A 16,632-nucleotide genomic window follows, 5' to 3' on the forward strand; every position below is an offset into this window, starting at 1 on the left:
AGCGTTACGACCTGACCCACATGGCGTATGTGTAATATGGAAATTGTTGTCTTTTGCAGATGTTCAGTTACAGTGGGTTATAGGATTTTATTCAAATATTTTAATACATTATAAACCTTCTTCTATAGTTTTATTGAGCATTTAATTACAAAAAAAAGGAATTAAATTGAACCTTTTTCACATAACTATTACTTATTCCTAATTATGGTTTTATGTGGATTGTTATTGGTTACACTTATTGGGAAAAGAACATTTTGAGGATAAAAATATTTTTACTATTGTACATACCATTCAATAAGAATGCAAACTATTTTAATTTTGTATCAAAAATTAATTATGCTTCTAATAGACATATATGTCTCAACGCAATACATATAAAGATGTTTATTATCCAACCGACAAATGCATTGCCTTGGCATATGGCTTACATATAATAGAATGCACACGATCTAATTAGATCTCCAGCTGTGAAAAACGTAATTGGAAAATGCCTTAATATTTCCCCACTCAGTTCGGCAATTCGGGAACGGATGCATGTGTGGCACACGTTTCGAACACCTTCCATAATTATAGAACATATAGATCCCTCGAGTGGACAGAGTCGTCTTTCTTAATTAATGTGGGCAAGTCGAAATATAAATAACTCAAGCGTATGCAACTCCTCCGCGGTGGAAACTTTATTACCAAACATAAAGATGCCTCAAATGTTTCTAATTATAATTTAAAGGGAAACCAACAACCGACACAGCTGCAATCCATCAAGGAATGGATGTGGGCAGCAGTCCCCTTCCGCTTTTCCAAAAGATAGCCACCGATAAACACTTGAGATGCAGGTCAATTTGAAATTGGATGTTGCCAAACAGATATCCATATCGTTTCTAAAATTCCAATCACTTTTGTTTACGTAATAAAGTCGCTTCGTTTAATACCTTTTGCCCAAGTTTAGTGGGGCACAAAGACTGGGGACTGGGGAAACCAAAAAGAATCCTCACAATGCGTTTCGGACGTTGACAACTGGGTGACATCATTAAATCGAATCAAAATCTAGAAAATAAATTTATGGCGGCAGACGCGTGTTGCCTCAAATTCAAGTGGCACAGTCAGCCTGGTGGCACAACAAGTGGGCCAATGAAAAATTAAAACTTGCTCTTGTTTTCATTTGTTGTTCAAACAAATCCGAAAGTTCTGTGTTGTAAATGTGTAAAATGCGATACAACAAATGTCCGACTTGTAATGTTAGAATTTCTCAAGCGAAGAAATATACTATCTATTAATCAATGAACAATTAAAGATAGATTTTTCATAGCTTAGAAAAATCAGCTTATAACTACAGAGACAGATTCAAAAAAAAAAAAAAGAAATTATAAAATTGTTTTAGAAAAAACAATTGCTTAAAAAACAATTATTGAATATAATAAATTAAACTAAGAAAAAAGTTCTGTTTTCTCAGTAACATATATATTGTTAGGTTTATTTATTTCTAAGTTTTGTAAGTTAATTTTAGATGGAAGAATCTATTAAACGAAATGATTTTGTAGCTACATTTTTGAGTGTAATTCATCAAAGAAATACCTTTGCAATACAGTTCGTGGAAACATAAAATACGATGGTCATTAATATTCCATTATTTACATTCCAGATCACATCATTGCTTCGGCCGCACAGCGCCAGTGTCAGCTACAAGGCGATCGAAGCGTCGGCAATCGAAGAACTGCCGGCAACATCGTCAGCAGCAGCAGCAACATCTCCAGCAGCAGCAGCAACATCTCCGGCAGCAGCAGCAACATCTCCGGCAGCAGCAACATCTTGCGGCACTGGAGCAACAGCAACAGCAACAGCAACTTGTGTGGAAGTTGAATTCATACCCACGCTAAATTTCATATTCGAGAAGCCGACTTTATCAAGTGAGCAACGATCTCCCGCGAGTTTAGAACATGTGGAGAGTGGCGTTTCCGATAAGGAGGAACCTGCGGATGATTGCGACTCCGACAATGATTCCACGCGCACTTACATAATCTCCAAGAGCAGTTGGACGGAAGTCGAATCGAGTAGCACTCCGTATGCGGTTACTTCCACGGATACCTCTGAACTACTGAGGCGACAGAATAATCTCAGCCTAACGGAGGAGGATCAAACGGTGTCGTCGTTTAGCATTGAACCGCCCACCAGTTCCATGACCATCGACATGGCTGAGCAGCAGACAACAAAGACTACAACGACGAGCAGTGCCAATGTTGTGGCAACAACTGCAACAACAACAACAACAACAACAACCACAACAAGCAGCAGCATTGAGGAGGAGATCGAAGAGGCCATCGAGATCAGCGAGGTGGAGGAGCAGTTAAACTCTCCACTGGAATCTCTATCGGAGGCAGCTGCCTTTGCCCGGCCAAAGGAACCACAATCAAGTGCCAAAAGTTTGAGCAGCAATCCGGATGAAGATGAAGATGCGATTGAGTTTCGCATTGATGATGCCCAACTATCTGGTGGTCAGTTGGCTCAGCACTTTCTCGTCGACGATGAGGACGAAAGCGAGGAAGGTTCTCATCTGCCAGTTGGCTCCAAAGTGGGAGTTAGTCTCTCCTCAAACGATGACGACGACTTCGACATTAGTTTGCCTTTGGAGCAGAGAAAACCTGTGCATTCTCGGCACGAAGATGATGAGTCTGTGGATCAGAGTTTGAGCAACCAAAGCACAACGGATGATGTTTCCGAGTTGGTCGAGGAACCACTTCAGGAACGGGAAGATAAAACGGAGGACAGTGAGGCAATTAGTGCCAGTGCTCCGCAGGAAACTCAGGTGGAGGAAACGGAGGGAAGTGAAGCTCCACAGGAAACTCAGGTGGATGAAAGCCAAGTAACCGAAGAGCAGGATCATTCGATGGAAGAGATTGTGGCCACCAATGAATCAATCGAAGTGACCTACGAAGCTGAGGAAACAGTCCATACTTCACAGAACAAAGAACTAATTACGGATCTAGATGAAGATCAGGAGGATCAGGAGAATCAGAAGGATCATGATCAAGAGGTTATCAGACCCACTTCGACAGTGGAGACCCTGAAACTGCCTCCTCTTCAAGAACCCAAGATCATTGAAAGAAAAGCAGCCAGAGCCTTGACCACTTTACAATTGCAGCCAGAGGCAATGGAACCCTTGGATCTAACCATTCTGGAAATGGATGAAGATGAGGATGACGACGATGATGATGAGGAGAGTTCCTTGCAATTGATGAAACTAAGGTTAATGGTCATGAATCAGCAGAGTATTGATAATGCACCCAAACTCTCGCCCACGGAAGCGGAACAATCACAAGTTTCGAGCAGCACAAACAACATGGAGCTCAAACAAATGGAACGAGTGCCACTCACAGAATTCTCAAAGGATGTTTTAGAGGACATCACCGAAGAGAGCGAGAGAATGCTTTCGATGAGCACCACAATTGAAGAGGAGCAGGATCCGCCTTCTTTGTCCCTGGATGAATCAAAAACTTTGCTTCATGCCGGGGAAAGTAAAGCTGTGGGCAGCAGTTCTAGTTTGGTTAGCTTAAATATGCTGAAGCAACTGGAGGCCAAAGTGCAGGAGCTGCACACCCAACTAGAGACGAAGGACAACTGCCTGGCATCCTTGAATCTGCAACTTGAGGCGGCAAGAAGGGAATCCAGTGCGGGTCCAGCTTCGGCCAGGGATTCCAGCTCCTTGATGACCAACTCAACGGAGTACAGGACTCTTCAGGATGAACTGGGTGGTCCAGTAAGTATAATCATTATATTCAAATGCGAAAAACATCTCTAAACAATATTATTTACCCCACAGACTCTAGACATTTATATGGAGTTATCGCGAAGGGATGAAAAGATTGTCCAACTCACTGAATCACTGCAACAATCTCTGAATGTGCGTGAAAAACTTCAGACGGATTCGGAGCGACTTGGAGGCGAAGTGCAAACTTTGCGACGGCAACTTCAGGAAGCCATCGACACGGTGAAACGTTCGAGTTCCGTGTGGCAGGATCAGGAATCCAATCCCGGCCAGCGCATCTCGGAAATCTCCATGGATTTGATCAGCGAAAGCGACGATGATTTGGACCGCCATTTTCTCACGGACAACGAAGAGCGTGGATCGCGCAGCTCCAAGGAAAGGCAATTGCCTCAGTTTCAAACTAATGAAGATCTGGGTCTGCAGACCACGAATCCCGAATGGACACCGGCATTTAGCAAACAGATCGAACAGTTCCACACTTACCTGCTGCCAAACGAACAGAGGATCTTCATGATGGTCCAACGCAAGTTCGACGACTATTTGAATCAACAATTGACCTTGTGTAGGGAACTGAGTGCCCAGGAACTGAAGATAGCCCGCGATCAATGGGAGAGTGAGAAGCAAAATAGCGAACAAAATCAGCAGGCAGCTCATGAAAAGGAAATGGAGGTTGTGCGGAAGTACTTCGAGCACAAGTTTGCCGATCTGGAGAAGCAGTTCTCGGATGACGTATTCTCGCACAAATCGCAACACCTGGCTGGGGACAGCTCTTCTGAATGCTCCGAGGTGGATCAGCTGCCCGAGGAATCGGCAGTGGCTGCCTCCTCCAAGGAACCTTCTCCCCGCAAACGAAAGAGAGCTGAACTGCTACTCAGTCCCAGTCACAGGCAGATGACTCCTTGTGGCGTGGACTCCCTGGGAGATCCCGTTGGACAAGCAGCAAAAGATGTGAGTTTGCTTGGATTAAATAGGTTAAACTATGGTTTTACTTACTCAGAATCAGTTTGTTAAAGTTGTCATTAAATTAAAAAGGTTTTGTTTTATAAAGTTTTTGGGTTTAATAATATAATGCAATCAATCAATTGCAACAATTAAATATCCAACTAGAATTTATGAAAAACAAATTTAATGCCTGTTCTTCATGTTTGTTGTTTTTTAGTTTTTTTTATGATAATTTACTTAACCAATTTCAATAAATATGTAGATGTTTATACAACTAATTAATACAAAATGATTTAATGTGTTAATTTCTTTTAATTTCTTTAACATTACGTTATATTAATTTTTTTTATTTTGCTTCTGGCAAGTAATTTTACGTATGCAATCTGCGAATGATTTTTATTACATTTGTTTTATTTCGTTTTATTTAGTTTTACTTGGTTTTATTTAGTAAAGTACCTATACTCAACTATATTGTATTCTTCCTTCTAGAACTCACTGGATGCAACCGACCTAAAGATCTTCTACCAAACTCACATCAAGGAGCTTAGACGTGCTCACGAGGATCAGGTGCGCAAGCTGAGTGATCGCATCAAGTTCTACGAGCGCCGCCAGGGTGACGATGACTACAAGGTAAATATTATCACAACATCCCATACAATGTTAAACATTCAAGCTTGTTTTGACTAACTGAGCTAACTGCATGTCCATTCTTGTTTTTCTCTACCAACTTTATAACCCAATAAAACGAACTAAACCAATTGTAACTACCTGCAATCGACACCCAAATGCAAAACTAACCCAGCCTGAAACCGAATCTCCTGCTCGTACCTGCCCGGAAAAGGGTTCCGGAGATGGACCCGCCAATACCTCCCTGATCATCATCGATGAGGATGAGCTGAATTTTAACAACGAATCGCAAGTGATCCAGCGGATCATCGAGGAGTATGAGAAGAGGCTGCAGGAGCAATTGGCTTTGGCTCGGCAGGACATCGCAACCGAGTTGGAGCAGCAGATTCAGGTGAGCGAAACAGGCGGAAAGGTGCATCATGTGGCATGTGGCATGACTCTCACATCTTAATTCTCGTTGTTTGTTGGATATAATTTGAGATACTTTCCCTAATTTTCATGTACCAAATAATATCAAAATTGAATTAATTTAACCTGTATTTGAAGTTTATTTGAAGAAACAAATCATTGTCAGTTTTTATGTTTTTTTTTTTTTATGAGCATTTTTTTAATCACAAAGTAACCATTTTTATAACATTCAAAAAATGAATTTCTAAAAATTTCTTAAACAGTTTTAAATAAGATTTAACCGAAATAAGCATTAAGCATTAAATAAACGTAGTACGCGTGATTCATTTGAATTAGTCTAATCTAATAGAATCTCCCTTGCAAAAATTTCTCCCCGAGCATAAATTATTTTTAAACTCGCTGCACGCAGCTCACATGAAAAAAACGTGCGAAATTTGTCAAGCGGCCAAGAAGCAAATGAAAGCGAGTGGAAAAATAAAGAGGGCTAAAAACAGAGCAACATCAAAAAATCATGCTGCCATCAAGCGTGTGCCAAAAGAACTTTCAACTCGCTGCGAATTATGTAGCATTAAATCAGGCTGCCCTTTGATACCTGGGCATGCCTCTATTTATACCCGGCAGTCAATGATCCCCGAGATTCGTTGACAGATGCCCCAATCCCTTCCAGCAGCCACATCAATCCTCGTTGTCTCACCTAATATGGTGGCCACGTGTCATTCAGGGGGATACGTATAAAATTGAGTAGACCTCCCTTTCGATGGCGCTTCTCAGCGACAATATTTGTTGTTCTTTTGTTCGACACCAAAATAAATCCATCGAAGGTCAAAGACTGATGGATATGGTAGTGTGTTTACAGTATATAATAGGTATTAAATAAAAAGATTAAAAGAAAGTAAGAAAAAGCTCAATATGGGATATCGGAATAGGTTTGATCAGTCCTAATAATTTTTTTAAAGGAGAACTTGCTATTACAAACAGAGTTAAAAATACAAAGATATAGGAATTAACTTACATTGCGGATCATATTAGATATGTAGATGTTTTTTTTAACGATGTAGTTTACTATCTAAGTGTTTTATTTATTGAATTTTTATAACATAATTTGTATAATATAAGTAATATAACCACTCACTTTTCAAATAAGAGAAACTCACATTGCTTTGGTACAAAACCCTACCTCAAATACTTTCCGACCCACTTATGCTGTCAGAAAATAGTCTTTTTATATGTATCATATGGGGGCTGTCTGCCGATCGTTTTGTTTGCCAACAGCAATTTTCGCAGACATTCTGGGGAATATATGACAAAGATACATATTTTTAAAACGCAAAAAGAGCGCGCCAAATTCTCGTTGAAAGACAAACATGTGGTTGTCCTTTTGTCACAGCATAATATTTTATTTACTTCACACCAATCTAATCAAGTCATGAAATGGAGCTAATAAAGTCAAAGCGGAAGTGTGGCTCAAATGGGGATTAATGAAAGGGGGGAATAGTGGAGCAGAATCAACCCCACAAGAGGAGAAGAAAAGAGTGGGCTATTGTGTCTACCTAACTTTTTCAAAACTAACGCTCACAATTTTGAATTAATTCCAACACGCACAGGGAAAGAGAGAGAGAGAGCAACAGCAAGCAGTGCACTGCTTTAAACAAGCTCTCTCTCCCTCTCGATCTGTTCCGATTTTCATTATAAGGGGCTGCTTTCTTTGGGAAGCACTCAGTCTTTACCGTTACTTCAATGCGTGCGTACGTCTAGATCAGATTATTCATTCATCCGAATGAAATGCAAAAAGACTTTTTGTGAGAGTGAAAGAGATTTTGAGCTATAAATTCTATAGATCTTCGCGATCTTCAAGTGGTTCTCGTGAAAAAGCAAAATAGGCAAATCATTGCCAAAACGCGGAAAAAGTTATACATGCAAACAACTTAATTAAGAATATTTATTGTGTCCATTAATTGGAAATTTTGTGCGGGTGCTCCAATCCAAATTTAACGGTTTTTGTGTGCCTGGATATTGATGCGCATTAAAGGAAACTACGGATCTAAAAAAGGAACTTCAAAAGTAAGCAAAAGGAAATGACTAAACAAACTAAATTTGTTAAGAGTCCATCACTCAAAAAACGCCCAAAAAACACAGACTAAATAAACAAACAGTCTGCACTTTGTCAAAGATTTGTCTTCCTCCCAATTGACTTTAAAAGTCATTGCTCTTTCTCCCCAAAAAAGAAATTAAAACCGAAGAATTCCCATTTCCAGTCGCAATCGGTCCATGAGGAGTTTATTTTTGTTCAAGGCGCAAAATTTTCGGTTTCTCTTGGAATCTGTATTTGGGTTATATTTAGTCAACTTCCCGGGACTAAGGAAGAGCTCGTTGAGAGCGGTAATATCGATTTTCACTTGGAGTTCTATTCACACAGTCAAAGATTCAATGGCTATCAATCACAACGTTTTTTTTAATGGAACAAAGAATTAGAAATAACGGAATTAGTGGTACAACTTTAATCCTATTAATCGAAATTTTAAGTAAAAAAAATTTTGATTAAAAAGTTTTACTGAGTCTTTAAAAAGTAATATATATTTTGGCGTTTAAGAATATATATCTTTAAACCTTTTCACGATTGCTTTAAAAGCTAAAATGGTTCTCAATTGAGCCTTTAAAAATAATCCCTGTAAAATCCGCCAACTGTCTTGACTAAGTGAATTTTAATTGAATATGTTGATGAATTAGGACCCCGCCCCCGAAATTAAGCAATTAGGCAAATCAATTAAGGCAGGACTATATAAAGTCGATCCGAAAAGGGATATTATTAATCAGAGTTTGAACTTTTGCCATGGATTACGACCCAATTCGACCGGTGCGATACCCAACAAGAGTGCTGGAGTATTGCCGCCTTTGGCCAGAGAAAGGATCAGTTTTAAGACCGGATTGGATTAACTGGCAAGGATACCTTCTGCACGTCATCGTCACCTTGATTTTTGTGATCCTGCTGTGGGTGGAGGCCATTCTGAGCAAGGATCTCGAGCACACCGCCGAAATCCTGCTGTTTTGTTTAACCACAACCGCTTTGGTGGCTAAGATTTTAAATAATTGGAAGAACGCCCATGTGGCTCAGAATCTTTTAAATGAATGGAGCACATTGGATCTCTTTAAACTGAAAACCAAACAGGAAGTGGACATGTGGAAGTTCGAACATCGACGTTATAGCCGCGTTTTCGTTTTCTATGTAATGTGTAGTGCGGGTGTCATACCATTTATTTTGATCCAACCTCTGTTCGATGTTCCCAATGAATTGCCATTTGCCATTTGGACACCCTTTAATTGGCATCAGAAGAGTCTTTTTTGGTATCCATTTATCTATGAAGCTATAGCTATTCCGATTCTCTGTGCCTGCAATATAACCATGGATGGTGTTAACTGGTATATGATGTTGCATCTATCGCTCTGTTTGCGAATGTTGGGCAAACGATTGAGTAAGCTTCATCATGATGATATAAAGTTAAAAGATAGGTTCCTGGAATTGGTGCTTTTGCATCAGAAACTCAAACGACAGGCTTTGGACATTGAGAACTTCATTTCAAAGAGCATTTTCACCCAGATTTTAGTCAGTTCCTTGACCATTTGCTTTACCATTTACAGCATTCAAATGGTGAGTCAAAGGATACTTTTTGATTTTTGATAGATTATAACTCTTTTAATCTCTATAGAGTCCTATAATGCAGGATCTGCCAGGATTCGCAGCCATGATGCAGTATTTGCTGTCCATGGTCATGCAAATCATGTTGCCCAGCATTTATGGAAATGCAGTTATCGATTCGGCAAATATGTTGACCAATTCGATGTACAATTCCGATTGGCCCGATATGTCGCCTCAAATGCGTCGTCTTATCCTTATGTTTATGGTCTACTTAAATCGTCCGATGTCCTTATGGGCCAATGGTTTCTTTCAAATCGGTTTGCCTTTATTTACCAAGGTTGTTGATTTGGCTTTGGAATAAAAAAGAGTTCTTCTATAAAGCGTTTCTATTTCAGGTCATTAATCAAGCCTATAGTTTGCTGGCATTGCTGCTCAACATGAACAAATAGGAAAAGGAGTTCTACTCTATAAAAGTGTCTCGTTTCTATTTTGGATTAGCCGAAAGATTTCGCAGCTCGTTTGGAGATTTATTGCCGCGCGTCTTGTTATGCAAAGATCTAAAAATATATTGTAGCATTGCACGAGAAACACGTATTCCTATACTATATATACTATATGCTGAGTGCACATGAAATGTAGAATTGCAAGTGACGAAAATAAAATTTCAAATTTTACTTACTCAGTGATTTGAAAAGCTTTATTTCTAGCAAAACAGGGTTTTTCCAAATAAACAAAGGGGTTTACTATGGTGTGTTTCAGGAGTTAAGAACTGTTTTATAATATTTCATTAATCTTTATTAATTTACACAAAGTATTTAAGCTATATCTTCAAAGAATTCCCCAATTGTATAGCAAAATGTTTATATTTTAATATAATTTCGATTATACATATCTGTTTGGCACGGTTTGCCTACGTAAAAGCCTTAAGTAAATATTGGAAAATATTGAAAACAAAGAAAACTCACAATCTGCCGGGATCGCGACCCCTTACTGTATAATTGAGAGAAATAACGAGAGAGGTTGAGTATAAACTCACAGAGATAAGACAACTTGGTGATGATAATTCATTGAATTGCTTCTTAAAATCGTCATCTTTGAGCTTTATTTAATTGTATTTAATACGATTTAATGTTTAATTCATCAGAGAGGGTGTGTGGCTTTATCCAAAAATAAACCACAAATCCATCCACTCCCTTTTTTTCTTCTTCGACTTTTTTTTTGGGTGGGGAAGATTTTTATTAAGATTTATGTATCTGACTGTTTCCGTCTTTGCCACCCTCTGTGGATTCGACACACTCGAATGTTTCTCTGACTTTAGATAAGCCAGAATGAAGATTAAAAATAAAAAGAAAATACACAGATCATTTCCCATCTATATCATGTAAATATTTTGAGTTGAAACCATAAATATTTATGCTCTGGTGAAAGGCGGGAAAAGTTCCCTTCGAAAGCTTGATCTGTCTCCGAGAATTCTTTCGTGCAATATGCAGCCGATTGTTGCAACAGCTTTTCACACATTGTCCATAAACAATGGGATTTTAATCCATGTAAACAATTTGCATTTTCAGAATTTGTTGTCGGAAAACACCGTGGACGATCAGCATTGGCCCAAGGAGCTGATTTTACTACGCGAGAAGTTTACGGCCAAGAGTCAACTGGAGATCACTCAGCTGAATATTAAACATGCCGACGAGGTGAGTAAAACTATAAATAAAGGATTTACATTGAAGGGACAAAACAAGAAAATAATATAAAAAAAATATTGAAATTTAAAAGCCCTTTGTTCTTGATTTTAATATGGCACTGAAAATGAAGGATTCAACAACTGCAATCAATAAACCATTTAGTCAGAAATATACATATATGATAAATTCGTATGTTTGCAAGTTTTGATAGCCAAAAAAATAATGTTAAAACCGTTCAAAAATTACTAGAGAACTTGTTTAAAGTAAAAAATAATCAGGGTTATAAATTAGATATTGGTTTACCTACTTACTCTCCTTGATAAATGCATTTAAAATATAAAATAACCATTTGTTTCAATCCTCCCCAGATGTCGCGCATAAAACTGGAATACGAGAAGCAGCTGAACCGGAAGAACAAGCGCCACCTGACCTTCGATGCTGCCCGGGATCTGGAGCAGGTGATCACCGAACGAGATGGTCTGCGGGAGCTGTCCAAGAGTTTCCGCAGCGTGCTGTGCCGCCTGGCCAAGTGTGTGGCCAACTGCGAGGAGGATCTGAATGCCACGCTCTCCGAGGAGGTGCAACGCCTTCTAATCCACAGTCGCAGTCAAGATGCGGGCGATGACCTGGAGGTTACTCTGAGTAGCTCTCTAAATAACACCAAGCAAATGCTCCGAGTGCCGGATGTGCACAGTCTGCTGGAAGTGGTCGAGGATCCCAGTTTGGTGCAGTTCATCGACAGCAAGAGCAACGAGGAGCCCAGTGAGGATTTCGATTTGAACGATTGCCTGGAGCGCTTGAAGTCGGAGGCTTCCTACCTTTTGCATTTGTCGGAGGATTTGCAAAAGCAGCGACCACACGATGATTCCACGGAGCATTTGGACGAGCAGGAGAAACAGGAGCACGAACTCTGCTGCGAGGCGGAGGATGGTCTCAAAACCACAGCTGCTGCCCAGCAAGTCCTGTCGAAATTCCTGCGCACAAACTCCCTGAATGATCAGCAAATGGGCGTGGCTAATCAGAGGAAGAACAGCAATCCGGAGGCGGGAAAAACACACACCTCATTGCCGCCAGATCTGCAGCAGCATGCGGGAAATGCCTCGGAGTTGTCCTTCCAACTGGTTCAGCTGAAAAATCGTCTCATTAAATCGGAGGCAGATCGTCAGAACTTGCAACAGCAACTGAGTCACACCATTGATCGCAATGCGGAATTGGGACAGGAATTGCAGGCTCTGAGAGATCAGCTTTCCCAATTGAATTCTCTTAACCACACGGATTACAATGAGGGTTATGGTTTGGGGCCACTGAAGAGCCTTCAGGATCAGGGATTGGATCAATCATCGGCCAGTTTTCTAGCTCTCCAAGAGCGAGCACGTCATTTACTTTCATCATCTCCTGTTAAAGAGCAACCTTCAAGGGATCTTGGCAATTCCACTGTAACTTTGCTTCAGATGATCGAAGACTTTTGTCGCGAGGGCGATAAAGTGGTGGAGTGTGGCAAAAAGGATCGCGAGGATCTGCAATCCCAGGTGAGTTAAGAAACGATCTTCCCCAAGATCATTTTCCCCTTTTGAGTTTTTTTCCCCCACCTTTTACTTTGAGTGCTAAACGCATGATCCAAATGATAAATTCGTGTAGTTTGTAAGCCAGGATTTTTAAGAACTTATCACCCTTTCCAAAACCCTCTCCTTTTGCCCAATCAACCTATAACACACAAAAACACAGATCGATACCGCTGACAAGCAGCTGAAGGATACACGGCGATTCCTGGAGGATCAGGCCGCCGAACGCGAACAAGAACGCGATGAATTCCAGCGCGAAATCGAACAGCTGAAGGCTCAGTTGCGCGACAAGGAGAAGGAGCACAGCTCCTATGCCAATGCCTCCGAGGAGGTGAGTCCTGTCCACGGTTCTCGTCTTTGAATCTCTGGGATCTTGAACTTGATCTTGATCTTGCTCTTGATTTTTGGGCTTGGTTTGTTGACTTTCGTTTGCGTTCTTTTGCCTGGGTTCCAAAATTCTTTTCCTCTGTCTTTTTTATGTATCTATATTTGTATTTCTTTTATCTTTTGGTTATTATTACTCCATAGCTTTAGTTTTGGTTATAAGTTTGGTTATAGGCATAGAATTATTTAAGTTTCCCCAGCATGTGGCCTTCATTTTTATTAACTGACACAATTCCGCACATTTTCCAAATATTAACACAGAAATTGCTTGCAATGAATTGAATTCTGGAAGCTATTAAAACCATTTTCACAAAGAACTTACCAAATCGCATGGGCACCTGTTGGGTATAATTCAATTGTAAATCCCCCATTGGGGCTATTCAACGAAGTCAAGGGCACCACCGATCCACAGAACCACCGATATTCCGATGTATATATAATGCCAGAGCTTTTGTAAGCATGTGCCGACATATTTATAGACCCGTGGATATAGGCACTCAAGTGTTTTGAGTTCGGAGCCTTTCAATCAGTTTCCATTTAGCCAGCTACCTCAAGTTGAAGATCTCTGGGGGTTGGGAAAATTTTCAATGTCGCCTTGATACTATATATGCATTTTGTTGGCAAATGATCTATGAGATGTTACCAAACTGTGCTGCTGATTTATAAGTGTAAAGTTTAATTTGATTTATTTGCTTGAATTTGATATATAAGTATGAAAATAAGTTTTCAATAGTTTCCTACCTACTTTTTTTAATCCATATTTCCTTATCATGAAACACTATGCAAAATTGTTAGGCCTGCAAGTAGGTATATAATTATGTCTTGTTAATTGTATTTGGTTTTTGGTCATATGGTACAATACTATTCTTAATTCGTTTAAGTTTTTTTAATATTTAAGTCTGTTTCTTGTAGTCCTGAAAATGTTTTAAAACTCCCTAAATGTTATTTGTTCTAATCAAACAAGTAAATATATTTTTAACTCTTTGCATGCACCCAATAAACCAAATCGCAACTAAAATTAATATTTAATGCACCTGAATCCTTTTCCCACTGCGTGCACCTCAAAAAATAGTTGAAGTTAACGAAGCGAAAGCATGTAAGTTTGTCACTAATCTGGAAATCCGCACCCGCACACTTTTCATCACATTCCTCCATAAATTATTATTAAGTTTCCAAATAAACAATACTAATTAATTTTTTGTATTTATATAGTATGCACAATTGGAGGCGCAGTTACGAGAGGTTAATCTTCAGCTGAATGAATCGAATGCCAAGCGGGATAAATTCGAGGTGGAACTGAAGGCTTCGATAGACAAGATCTTTGTGCTGCGGGAAATCATCACGGAACTGGAGACTCAGGTTCAAACCAAGGCACTCAATGAACAAGTTCTGGCCGAGAAGGCCAAACAACTGGAGGAATATGTGAACTTGCAGATGAGGGACAATGATGCACTGCAGCAGGAGGTTCATAGTTTAAAAACGGACATTGGAGAGGGCTATCAATCCCGCATCAGATTGCTGGAGGAGAAACTGCAGCAGGGAAGACCATCCGCGGAACAGGGAGTTGTTCTGAGTCAGGTGGCGGAAAAGCTGCGTGATATTGAAACCACACTGGACCAGAAGACCAAGGTCCTGGAATCCCTGCACAACTCCAACACAGCCTCGAATTCCGCCAGTTTGAGTGTCACCGAAGATGTTTCCATTCATGGCAGTAAGGATCCCACCGCGGTGGGTTCACCCTCGCATCCCTCGCTCACCGTGGAGGGAGTTCAGCGGGTCACCGAGAAGCTGGACCGGCACACCCGCGTCGAAGAAGCAGCCATCAAGCGGGTTCGCGATCTGGAGATGCAGGTTCATCAAATGCGCGCTGGCTGTTTGGTAAGTTGATTTAAAAGATACTCATTTGCTTTAGATATAAGGGTATTTAAATACAACTTTAAATTTAGGATCATAATTTAAAAAAATCCGGTATACCTGTAGTACTTCAAGGAATATTTCAAACTTTTTTTTTTGTCAAATCTATAACTCCGAACCAAACGGTTTCTGTCCCTGCTAAGGTCTGCCCATCTTTCTACATTCGAACTCGAAACGGTTATGCTAGTGTCTTGGCTAAACCGTTTATTTAAAATTTGGACCGTTGGTCTCTGTGTATATTTGGATGCTGCCTCTCTCGATTTTCCATACTCACGCATCCGAGCAGCAAGAAGAGTCCCTTTTTATTTGTGATAAAACCCCATTAGTTTTCTCGATCGAAAGCATCTCTCAGTTGCCTTCAGAATGAAACTGTGAACGGTTGAATCGGGAGAAATGTTCTCGTTTCTATACATATTTTTGAATACTTGAATATACGCCACATAAATATATATATAATTTTGTTAAAATAATCTGATAATTCGGTTGCAAGTTACGGAAGCTTAAGAAATGTTTCTGGGTGCAAAGATTCCGTTGCGAGTGAGTTTTCAAATTAAGCTTCTAATGTCCGATCAAGGTTTCTCAGTGCGACAATTGATGAGCGGCAGAGAATGGTTATTTATTTTGATGAATTCCGCTGAAGGCAATCACAATATAAATAAATATATACATAATTTAATTTGTTGTGCCGCCAGATGTCACAATGTTGTTTATTATTTTTCTTTATGCATTCGTTGCGGACAGTGTGCGATTGTTCTGGTTGAGATATTGTGATTTATGGCAGAAAGTTTTTTTGTAATTTGGCACACGCTGTTTCATAAATAAATCGCTCCTTGTTCCCTTTTCACTTTCCACATGCCCGGTTTGTTCCACTTCAAAAATAGATCCATTTCGGATTTGGATGTCTTTCTTCAACGCCTATTTTCATACCACTTGAACCAATCATTTGGCGCCTCTGGCACCTGCCACATTTCCATTTTCCACTGAGTGATGTACCTTTTGTCCCTTGAAATACGACTCCAAAAATAAAAAAAAAATGGAGCCTGGTTCACAGGCTGTTTACAATATGCATTCTCGCACTGAATCCCAATTGAAACACTATTATGCGGTAATGCCTCCATCAATTTCCTTATGCGACGGCACGCATCCCGCTGAGTTGTTTGGAAAAAGGGGAGACTGAATGGTTGGAAAAAAGGGGAGAGGGGGAGGAGGGGTGGGGGAGATTTGCCGGGGTAGCTGCGTTCATACCCGCATAAATATAAATGGATCAAAACCAAGTAAACAACCGCAGCACGAGCAAAGTGTTCCAAGAGTACAAAGGCAAAGATACAGAGACAAGTGCGGGAATTTGCAATTTGCAAGATGCAATTTTTAATGCGTTTTTATCTTAAACTAACAGTGGAATTTGAATTTAAACAAGTTTAAGGGTTTATTATAAAATTAAGATAACTACAGGAGTTAAACATTTTAAAAGAAAAAATCACCTCTTATTTTGTTTAGTAGTGGAAGTGAAAGTCTCATCATGAATCATTAAAACAAAGAGATAAATTCATTCATGAAAAACCAGAATTTGTTTGGGATAGATAAAAAACAATTCATATAGTCATAGTAGCTCTATATGAAGTCAACACTATTACAGTTTCAACTTTATATAACCCAAAAACCACGGTGCAGAGATACGATACATATATCCACTTTAATTGAAGTTGGAAAGGGTTA

General features: G+C 39.7%; 2 protein-coding genes across 10 annotated transcripts in view; both read left to right on the forward strand.

The window, feature by feature from the left end:
* Positions 1–16,632, forward strand: part of LOC108087462 (pericentrin) — a 28,210-nt gene that overhangs the window by 6,670 nt on the left and 4,908 nt on the right. For 3 of the 8 annotated variants that reach the window (XM_043207760.1, XM_017184824.2, XM_017184826.2), the window contains exons 2-9: positions 1,640–3,751; positions 3,815–4,708; positions 5,192–5,332; positions 5,505–5,720; positions 10,940–11,065; positions 11,425–12,585; positions 12,782–12,949; positions 14,215–14,880. In XM_043207760.1, coding sequence (XP_043063695.1) covers positions 2,174–3,751; positions 3,815–4,708; positions 5,192–5,332; positions 5,505–5,720; positions 10,940–11,065; positions 11,425–12,585; positions 12,782–12,949; positions 14,215–14,880 — 4,950 coding nt within the window. In that variant the 5' untranslated portion in view covers positions 1,640–2,173. Of the gene's footprint in view, positions 1–1,639; positions 3,752–3,814; positions 4,709–5,191; positions 5,333–5,504; positions 5,721–7,470; positions 7,799–10,939; positions 11,066–11,424; positions 12,586–12,781; positions 12,950–14,074; positions 14,099–14,214; positions 14,881–16,632 lie in introns of those variants that run through there. The other 5 variants (XM_017184827.2, XM_017184828.2, XM_017184829.2 and 2 more) reach the window with 5 other exon arrangements.
* Positions 8,568–9,876, forward strand: LOC108087467 (putative odorant receptor 71a). 2 transcript variants are annotated; one of them, XM_017184840.1, is made up of 3 exons: positions 8,568–9,383; positions 9,442–9,708; positions 9,767–9,876. In XM_017184840.1, the coding sequence occupies exons 1-3, from the start codon at positions 8,568–8,570 to the stop codon at positions 9,818–9,820; spliced, it is 1,137 nt and encodes a 378-aa protein (XP_017040329.1). In that variant the 3' UTR covers positions 9,821–9,876. The 2 variants fall into 2 exon arrangements, with proteins under 2 accessions (XP_017040329.1, XP_017040330.1); XM_017184841.1 differs by having other exon boundaries at positions 8,568–9,338.

The sequence above is a fragment of the Drosophila ficusphila genome, unplaced genomic scaffold (assembly GCF_018152265.1).
Source record: "Drosophila ficusphila isolate 14025-0441.05 unplaced genomic scaffold, ASM1815226v1 contig_286, whole genome shotgun sequence".
In the NCBI taxonomy this organism is placed as follows: domain Eukaryota; kingdom Metazoa; phylum Arthropoda; class Insecta; order Diptera; family Drosophilidae; genus Drosophila; species Drosophila ficusphila.

Coding starts and splice junctions, on each gene's coding strand:
- LOC108087467 (XM_017184840.1), top strand. CDS start 8,568: ATGGATTACGACCCAATTCGACCGGTGCGATACCCAACAAGAGTGCTG. Junction 9,384..9,441: donor CCATTTACAGCATTCAAATG/GTGAGTCAAAGG, acceptor TAATCTCTATAG/AGTCCTATAATGCAGGATCT. Junction 9,709..9,766: donor GTTTGCCTTTATTTACCAAG/GTTGTTGATTTG, acceptor TTTCTATTTCAG/GTCATTAATCAAGCCTATAG.